The sequence below is a fragment of the Odontomachus brunneus genome, unplaced genomic scaffold, assembly GCF_010583005.1.
Source record: "Odontomachus brunneus isolate Ranch 3 - 2012 unplaced genomic scaffold, Obru_v1 Obru_scaffold_034, whole genome shotgun sequence".
Lineage (NCBI taxonomy): Eukaryota > Metazoa > Arthropoda > Insecta > Hymenoptera > Formicidae > Odontomachus > Odontomachus brunneus.
In genome coordinates this window covers 878,464-887,613 of record NW_022639484.1, presented here as the reverse complement: position 1 = coordinate 887,613, position 9,150 = coordinate 878,464, and the positions used below count along the sequence as shown (strand labels likewise).

At 53.3% G+C, this 9,150-nt stretch overlaps 3 protein-coding genes across 3 annotated transcripts in view; 2 read left to right on the top strand and 1 right to left on the bottom strand.

Moving 5' to 3' along the window:
* LOC116843606 (uncharacterized protein DDB_G0271670-like) overlaps positions 1–4,722 on the bottom strand; it is a 7,060-nt gene extending 2,338 nt beyond the window's left edge. The window contains exons 1-4 of the mRNA XM_032814140.1: positions 4,504–4,722; positions 4,108–4,420; positions 3,794–4,052; positions 3,621–3,748 (exon numbers count right to left, since the gene is read on the bottom strand). Coding sequence (XP_032670031.1) covers positions 3,621–3,748; positions 3,794–4,052; positions 4,108–4,420; positions 4,504–4,722 — 919 coding nt within the window. The remainder of the gene's footprint in view (positions 1–3,620; positions 3,749–3,793; positions 4,053–4,107; positions 4,421–4,503) is intronic.
* Positions 4,723–4,892: 170 nt separating this feature from the next.
* Positions 4,893–6,162, top strand: LOC116843605. Its single transcript, XM_032814139.1, has 2 exons — positions 4,893–5,642; positions 5,857–6,162. Exons 1-2 carry the CDS (start codon positions 4,893–4,895, stop codon positions 6,160–6,162), a joined length of 1,056 nt encoding a protein of 351 aa, XP_032670030.1.
* Positions 6,163–7,106: 944 nt separating this feature from the next.
* On the top strand, positions 7,107–7,776 carry LOC116843604. Its single transcript, XM_032814138.1, has 3 exons — positions 7,107–7,304; positions 7,398–7,604; positions 7,768–7,776. Exons 1-3 carry the CDS (start codon positions 7,107–7,109, stop codon positions 7,774–7,776), a joined length of 414 nt encoding a protein of 137 aa, XP_032670029.1.
* Positions 7,777–9,150: the final 1,374 nt, after the last annotated feature.

The following is a 9,150-nucleotide window of genomic DNA, read 5'->3' as shown; positions in this document are numbered from 1 at the left end:
GACTGGACGTCCTGCTCTTGCAGGAAATGCACGTCCGGAAGCAAGGCTCGAGCTTCGCCATTCTCGGTTTAGGGCAGGGAACGAGGGTGGCCGCTGCACGCTCGGAACGTCCGTGGGCTGCAGTGGCAGTTTCAAACCCCTCGTTCCATATCATGGAGATCTCGCAGCTCAGCACCGCGCACTGTGCGTGCGCGGAAGTGCGGGCGCCCGGCTTCTCTTTCTACGTCGCATCGTGCTACTTCCAGTACAGCGACGAGATTGAGGGGCACCTCAGACACCTCGAGGCGGTGTTTCATTCGCTGAGGGGGAAGAGATTGTTGATAGGCATGGACGCCAACGCGCGATCCCCGATGTGGGGTGACCGCATGGTAAACGATAGGGGCGCGAAGCTCGAGGAATTCATCCGCGCTTGCGGATGGAAAATCCTCAACGCTCTCGGACAGTCGCCGACCTACTGGACGTCATGGGGATCGTCATATATTGACGTGACCCTGGCGACTCCGGCCATGAGCCAATTCTTCGGCTAGTGGAAGGTCAGGTGCGACTGGACGACGAGAGACCACAGTGCCCTGGACATCCGTCTGAGGGTGCCGAGAGTCAGAGGCAATGACCGGCTTACCTCCAGCTCTCGGTTCGACGCGAGTCATGCCGACTGGGAGAAGTACGCCGATAGCCTCATCGACCTTTCGGCGTCGAGACTTGAGGTCCTCAGTTTGGATTCCGCTGGGGGGGGGGGGGGAGGGCTTCGCGAGGTCCATTTCTGAAATTTATTCGAAGCCTCGGAACGGGAAATGCCCAGGAAGAGGCGTTTTAGAAAGTCCAACCTGTGGTGGACAAGACAATTGACGATCCTGAAGAAGGACGTCTATAGGGCGCGGCGTGCCTTCCAGCGGGAAAACGCTGAGCCGCTCAGTGCCTCCGGCCGAAGTGCCTACCTCTCTTCTTTGAGGAGGTACACGAGAGAGGTGCGGAAGGCGAAGCGCGACAGCTGGCGGAAATTCGTGACGGAGGTGGGAAACTCGGAGCCTTGGGGATTCGTGTACAAACGCGAGGCCCGGAAGCTCCGAGTTGACGAAGTGCTCAGCAGCCTCCGCCGCGATGATGGCTCCTCGACCACCACCATAGAGGAGACCGCCAGGCACCTGCTGAAGGTGCACGTCCCTGATGACCGGGCGAACGACGACACGCCGATGCAGCGTGAAATCAGGGGAAGCGCGTTCATCGCGCCCGACGGAGACGATGCCCCGCTCTTCACGGAGGCAGAAATCGTCGCCGTCGCGAAAACCCTGAAAGTCAGGAAGGCGCCTGGCCTGGACCTCGTTGAGGTTGCAGCGCTAAAGACCGCCATTAAGGTAATCCCCGGTCAGTTTGTTAGGCTTTTCAACGGGTGCCTTGGGGCGTCTTTCCCTCGATCTGGAAGGAGGGCTCACTTAGAGTCTTCCTGAAGGGCGAGGGTAAGGACGTGAAAGACCCTAAATCATACAGGCCCATTTGTCTCCTCTCCGTCGTAGGGAAATTCTTCGAGAAGCTTCTGAAGAAGCGACTCAACCGGACGTCGATGGCGCCGGGGAGACTCTCTGATCGGCAGTTCGGCTTCATGGCCGGAAGGTCGACGGAGGACGCGATCGTTGAGCTGCGTCGGATGGTCTCTGCCTCTGAGCGGAGATACGTCTTTGCGCTGCTCTTCGACATAGCCGGAGCCTTCGATAATGTCTGGTGGCCTCTAGTCCTGGAGACCTGGAAGAGGCTAGGCTGTCCTCGAAATATCTTCCAGGTTCTCCGAAGTTATTTTAGCGATAGGAAGGTCAGCGTGTCCTTTGGAGACATTCGAGTCTCCAAGGACGCGAGCAGAGGTTGCCCTCAAGGTTCGGTTTTAGGCCCAGCGTGCTGGACAATTATATTCGACGGGCTTCTCCGCGAACTAGAGACGGAAATAGGTAGGTCCTTTATCGCATACGCCGACGACCTTTTGGTCACGGTCGAAGGCGACTCGCGCAGAGAATTAGAAGAAAGAGGGCAACTAGTAGCGAATATAGTTAGAAACTGGTGCGAGGGGGCTAAACTCCAGATCTCATCGCGCAAGACTGAGGCAATTGTCCTCAGGAGCGAGCCGGTCAGGAGGGTCCCCATCAGTAGACGGGGAGGAGCGCGTCCGAACCGTAAACGCAAAGCCCACTGGGCCAAGAAGACAGATCTCGCGGCAAGACCACCGACCATTCGCTTAGGAAACGAAAAGATAGCATTTAAGAAAACAGTCAGGTATCTTGGAATCCATTTTGACAAGGACATGGGAGTATCCTTCCATTGTAGATACTTGAGCGACAAGGTCGGGTCGCTCTTTAGTAAACTAGCTAGGATGGTGGGATGTCGGTGGGGATTGCGCTTTAGTGCGCTCTCCGCAATTTACCGGGGCGTGTTCGCGCGGACGGTGGTTTACGCCGCTGCCGGGTGGGCCGACCTGTGCGCGGGGGCTGACCTGAAGGTTCTCAGGACCCTGCAGCGCCGAGCGCTCATCTCGACGACCGCTGCGTACCGCACGGCGTCGACGGAGTCGCTCTGCGTGGTTGCTGGCGCGGTCCCCGTCGACATCCTTCTCGGCGAATATTCTGCGCGGTATATGGCAAGGAAAGGGATGGATGCCAGGTTAGGTAATGTAGTAATCCCGTTTACCGGGAATATTAAAGAGACTCAAGGTCTCATTAGGGGCCAGGCGTACAAGGTGTGGCAGGCTCGATGGTCTTCTTCGAGCAAAGGTCGCACCACGTACGCCTTCTTTAGTAACGTAGAGCGCAGGGTTGATGCGCGGTGGGTCCGCCCTGACCACCACGTGACACAAATGATCACCGGACACGGCAGGTTCCAGGCACGTCTTGCGTCTTTGGGCCTTGTGAAAGGTGGGATGTGTGTTTGTGGGGAGGGAAGCGACACGGCCGCGCACCACCTTCTGTGCTGTCCCGAATTCGAGCCGCAGCGGGAGGCTCTTCGGGAGGTCGTTCCGGCCGCGAGCTGGAGGTAGCCGGAGGCGGCACACTACTTCGTGTCGACTCCAGAGGCCTACACCACGTTCCCGGCCTTCTGTCGGGAAACCCTCTTTTTAAAGGGTCCATATTAGATTTCACAGCGGCCTACCCGGGGATGTCGGAGCCCTCGGCCATGGGTAAACGGCCTCGCAACCTTTGCGAGATCACCGTGGACCCGGGACGCTGAGTCAGGGAAAACTTAATTAATAAATATTTCTTCTTTTCAGGTTCCCACCTCCGTCACCCATACCTAATACCCACTCCTCTTTCGTTCCCCTCCCATCCAAAAGGGTCAGAGCGTGAGTCTAAGCGAGACACTAGTGAGCGAGCCTCCCCGTGGTCCCCGTGGGCGTGGGGCGCGCGCTGCAGCCACAAGGGCAGGCGGCGCGCGCGTCACGGCTAAACCGCTCATCCTGCGAACACGTCCCGCAGGCGCTGCTGGATTTTTCCATCGCCCTTCCCCTGTCAGTGGTTGACAAACGGTAGAGGTAGATGGTAGCAAGTTGCGTATAGCCTTCACGGCTGAGGGAGCAAAGCGCGACACTCTATGGGTGTCGGGCTTCACACTAACTGCTCTGCTGATGCTGCTGCTGGTGTTGCTGGTGCTGCTGTTGGTGTTGTAGGTTCTGCAGGTGCTATTGCTGGTGTTGCAGGTGCTGTTGCTAGTGCTGCTGGTGCTGCTGATACTGCTGCTGGTGCTGGTGGTGCTGCTGATAGTGCTGGTGGTGCTGCTGATGCTGCTGGTGATGTTTCTGGTGCTGCTGGTGGTCTACTTCGCTGCTTCTGGTGGTGGACGTGCCGCTTCTGCTGATGCTGCTGCTGGTGCTGCTGGTGCTGCTGGTGCTGCTGGTGCTGCTGCTGGTGCTGCTAGTGCTGCTGGTGCGTCTGCTGGTGTTGCTGGTGCTGCTGTTGCTGTTGGTGTTGTAGGTTCTGCAGGTGCTATTGCTGGTGTTGCAGGTGGTGCTGGTCCTGCTGCTGGTGTTGCTGGTGGTGCTGCTGGTTCTGCTTGTGCTGCTGGTGTTTCAGGTACTGCTGCTGGTGATGCTCGTGTTTCAGGTGCTGCTGCTTGTTATGTTGGTGCTGCTGCTTGTGGTGCTGCTAGTGGTGCTGCTGGTGGTGCTGCTAGTGGTGCTGCTGGTGTTGCTGGTGCTGCTGTTGCTGCTGGTGTTGTTGGTTTTGTTAATTCTGCAAGTGCTGCTGCTGGTGTTGGATGTGGTGTTGCTGGTGCTACTGGTGTTGCAACTGCTGCTAATGTTATAGGTGCTGTTGCTGGTGCTGCTGGTGCTGCTGATGGTGCTCGTGGTGCTGCTGGTGTTGCTGGTGATGTTTCTGGTGCTGCTGCTGGTACTACTTTGCTCCAGGTGGTGGTGGACGTGCTGCTTCTGGTGGTGCTGGTGATGCTGCTGGTGATGCTGCTAGTGCTGCTGGTGCTGCTGGTGCTGCTGCTGGTGCTGCTGCTGGTGGTGGGGGTGGTATCGCTTGCTCTACTGGTGCTGCTGGTGCTGCTGTTGCTGCTGGTGTTGTTGGTTCTGCAGGTGCTGCTGCTGATGTTGGATGTGGTGTTGCTGGTGCTACTGGTATTGCAACTGCTGCTGGTGTTACAGGTGCTATTGCTGGTGCTGCTTGTGCTGCTGATAGTGCTGGTGCTGCTAGTGGTGCTACCAGGTAGAGCTTTCACCGCTTCCCGCCCTACCTGGTCCATATCATACGGGACTACTTCCGGGAGAGGAAATTGGAGTTCAGCAACGCTGTTGGACTCCAATGCGGACGGGCAATGTACTGCGGGATTCCGCAGGAGTCGGTATTTGGACCCCTACTTTGGAATCTCGCGTACGACCGCGTTCTGCGAACGGCCCTCCCTCCGCCTGCACCATGATCTGCTACGCAGACGGCACCCTGGTGCTGGCGAGAGGCATCGACTGGGAGGAGGCTACGGCCACTGCCAACACGGCTGTGGCGTGTGCCATAAGCTCGATATGGAAGCTGGACCTCCGGGTGGCCTCCCAAAAGACCGAGTGTATGTTCGTGTACGATAGGTCAGCGAGGGTGCCCCCGAGGTCCAGCATTATGATAGAGTCAGCCCGCGTGGAGGTAACTCCAGGCATCAAATACCTGGGGCTCCACCAGGATGGCCAGTGGGACTTCACCTCTCACTTTGAGAGACTGGGTCCCAAGTTGGGGAGAGTCGCGGCTGCACTGTGCAGCCTCCTCGCCAACATCGGTGGTCCGGACAACCGGGTTCGCAGGCTGTATTCGAACGCCGTCTCGTCCTACGTCCTTTATGGGGCGCCAGTTTGGGCGGGAGAGACGAGGGCCAAGCGGCGCATCGTAGCAATTTTGCACGGTGCGCAGCGTCTAATGGCCACCCGCTTAATCAAGGCGTATAGGACAGTGTTGCATGCAGCCGTCACGGCCCTGGCCGGCATAATACCGGCGGAGCTCCTGGCGCGGTTGTACGCTAAAACGTACAACAGGGTCGCGGAGCTCCGCCGGCGAGAGGATGACCATTTGCTCACAGCCAGGGACGTACAGAGAATACGCGACTCGGCCCGGCGTGGAGCCCTCTGGCGATGGCAAAGATCACTGGAGGCCCTGAACACGCCGGGAATCCGGACCATCGCGGTCTGGACCATAGAAGGAGGAGGGCATACTAGGTGGCGGCGGGACGCCGTGCGTTCGAGATCTGCGTATCTTTTTCGTTCCAGAAAGAGAAAAATATCGAGAGCGCGGTCTTGCTAGGCCGGGACTCGAACCGTGGTCTTTCGCTTGCCGGGCGACTGCTCTAAACTACTGAGCTACCTGACGCTCCACGCTCACGACACTCTCCTCTTCCTAGATAACGCTCAGAGATATCGTCGGTCCTTGCCTGCTGCAATGGGTGGGCAGGGCACATGGCGGGTTGTCATACCATATGACACAGGTGTTGACCGGACACGGCTGCTTCGGTCGATACCTGTGTCGAATAGGCAAAGAGCGCACGGCACAGTGCCGCCACTGCGCGGCTAGTGAGGACTCCGCAAAGCACATGCTGCAAGAATGCCCAGCGTGGACTCAGGAACGCGGAGTCCTCACTACAATGGTCGGCCAGGATCTCCGGCTCCCAAGCATCGTACCAAAGATGCTCGAGAGCCGGGAAGCATAGGAGGCGGTGGCCTCCTTCTGTCTGCGACGTTATGTCGCAGAAGGAGGCCGCCGAACGCGTGAGGAGGGGAGAGGTGGAAGTCGCTTCACCCCCTGTTCCCCTTTCCCCCTCTCCCCCCGCCACGTCGGTGGATGACGGGCGGGGGAGTGGGGAGGAGGAGGTGGAAGAGGTACCCCTCCTCGGGTACTGAGACCGTGGAGGGGTAGGCGACTGAGGGCCCACCAGCTCCCCCTATTTCGCTTGGGGGGAGCGGGTGGGATCAGATGAGGGTGAGCCGGGCGGTGTTCGTCTCCGGGAGGTTGCTGTTGCTGTTGCTGGTGCTGCTGAGGGGTAACCACTACCCCATTCTCGGGGGTGGCACCGTCTGGGTATGAGGAAGGCCGAAAGGCCATAATATCGTGCCCCGGCTCAAGCCCGGTCACGAGGGTGGGTGCGGTTAAGTGCGCTTACCCGGGCCGCCCATTGGAAGGGGCGGCCCCAGCGGGCTCCCCCCCCGGAGGGAGCGATGATTGGCCACTATGGCAGACCCACCTCCCCCCGAGGGGGGGAAGGGGAGGGGGTCGGGAGAGGGCGGGTAATCCTGCTCCCGGCCCATCCCAACCTCTCGACTCGGAGGGAGGGGCTGCGAGGAGGAAGGTGTCCCCTCCTTGCAGCCGAAAAGGAATATAAAAGCGCCGGCCTACTAGGCTGGCGCGGGAAGAAGCGCGCAAGTGCGAAGGCGCCGAGAACCCTCTGAAGAATACTAGAAAGTGTACCGGGAGGTCCTCGAATAATGGCGCACGTGATGGACATCCCCAAGGGTTTTAGTGGGTATACTTCCCCCCTTTTATTAGGGGAAGGGAGTCCCACATACCCCCGGAGGCTTATCCGAACCGAAGGGGGATGCGTAACGCATTTCCCCTGGGTTATAAAAAAAAAATGGTGGTGCTACTTTGCTGCTGCTAATGGTGAACGTGCTGCTTCTGCTGGTCCTGCTGCTGGTGCTGCTGGTATTGCTGCTGGTGCTGCTTGTGCTGCTGGTGTTTCAGGTACTGCTGTTGGTGATACTCGTGTTTCAGGTGCTGCTGCTTGTAGTGCTGGTGCTGCTGCTGGTGCTGCTGGTGTTGCAAGTGCTGCTGGTGTTGCAGGTGCTGCTGCTGGTGGTGGAGGAGGTACTGCTGGTGCTGGTGGTGCTGCTAGTGGTGCTGCTGCTGCTGCTGGTGGTGTTGCTGGTGCTGCTGTTGCTGGTGATGGAGATGTTACTGCTTGTTCTGCTGATGCTGCTCGTGTTGCTGGTGCTGTTGGTGTTGCTGCTGGTGTTGGATGTGGTTCTGCTGGTTTTGCAAATGTTGCTGGTGTCGCAGGTGGTGCTGGTGCTGCTGCTGGTGATGAAAGTGATGCTGCTGGTGCTGCTGGTGTTGCAACTGCTGCTGGTGTTGCAGGTGCTGTTGCTGGTGCTGCTGGTGCTGCTGGTAATAAAAATTAATAATAATAAAAAAAAATTGCACGAACATCATAAACAATTTTTAAGTAGATTATTTCCAAATTATTCGTTTAAGCGTCCTGTTAAGTTTTCGATTATACAACAGCAATCTAACGGTAGTGATTGTGATGTTTTTGCCATAGCTTTTGTGATTTTCATATTATTCCATGTTAAACCCGAAAAAGTAAGATATAATCATATTCTAATGCGTTCGCATTTACTTAAAATTTTTGAATCAAATGTAATCGAACACTTTCCTCAAGATTTGCAATACGGTGTTCCTCAGAAAGTGTTTCCATTAGCAGTAATACAATCAAGAGAAATGGAAGCATCTCGTGTATGTATAATACGTGAAAGTGAGACCGAACAAAAGATATTAAATCGACTAATAAAAGTCAGAGATATTAAACGTTCTAAAAATAAATCAAATGTTGACTGTCAAATAAATAATAATAAATTGTGTATTAGCAATGAAAAAAATAATATTTAAATTTGCAACATTGATAAAGATAATGAAAACAAATGTGCTAACAAAACTCTTTTTCAAAATAGTGTTTCATTAGAATATATTAATGTACAGGAAAAATTGCGAGATATAGAAAATCAACGTATGGACAATCGAGTTCGTTACTTGTCCAATTTTAAAAGTAACTATGCCGTAAAACGAACTCGATGTCAAGAAGATTTTGTAAATCAACCAGCAGGAAAACGAATGTGTTATAAAAACTCGCAATGTAATCGAAAGAAAAAGAAACTACTGAGCAACTATATAATATTGTTAAAAAAATAATTAAAAAATATAAAAACATCTGTAAGTCTATAAATTCAATAAAAATTTGTGGTTTTACGGATATATTTATTAGAAATATCTTTGAAAAACTTAATATCAAATGTCATATTAAAAAGAAAATAAAAGCTGAAAAAATTGTACGTTTGTGTATGTATGTTAGAAAAGAATATGTTCGTAATATTTATAAAGTATTAACTTCTTTTAAAAAGAAATCGGAAGTATGTTTGACTCTTCTTGTTGAATGTACTACAAATGATGAAAAAATACAAGCATTATGTGGAAAACCCAGACATACTGCTTCATCAAAAAATTATTTTATCGATTCAATATATCGTATTGCAAGTCTGCCACAATCTTTGATAATGAAGAAGGGCAGGTAATAAATGTGTTGCCTTTGGTAACAGCAAAAGCAACAAAATCATGGTTGTGCAATGATTTTTGTAAAATTAATACAAACTTAATTACACGTTATCAAAATTTTCTTGAAACTGTAAGTATACGTACATTGAATAAAATACCGAGATTGATAGAGCGTATAAATAATTGCACGGTAAAAACTTCAAATTTAAAATTAGGTCACACGCATAGTTGCTATATTGATACAACATTTTGTAAAGCAATGTTTTATTCCGTTCAATTATTATCGCCTCATTTTCCGAAAATAAGATATATTAGGCATTTAATTAATAAAATTATATATTTTTATCGGAAAATGTTAAATATACATAAAGCATTA

What these genes read in the sequence shown, in the direction of transcription:
- LOC116843605 (XM_032814139.1), top strand. Translation starts at nt 4,893, where the DNA reads ATGATCTGCTACGCAGACGGCACCCTGGTGCTGGCGAGAGGCATCGAC. An exon ending in CGGGAATCCGGACCATCGCG is followed by an intron (nt 5,643 to 5,856) that starts GTCTGGACCATA and finishes TCCTCTTCCTAG; the next exon opens with ATAACGCTCAGAGATATCGT.
- LOC116843604 (XM_032814138.1), top strand. Translation starts at nt 7,107, where the DNA reads ATGGTGAACGTGCTGCTTCTGCTGGTCCTGCTGCTGGTGCTGCTGGTA. An exon ending in TGCAGGTGCTGCTGCTGGTG is followed by an intron (nt 7,305 to 7,397) that starts GTGGAGGAGGTA and finishes CTGGTGATGGAG; the next exon opens with ATGTTACTGCTTGTTCTGCT.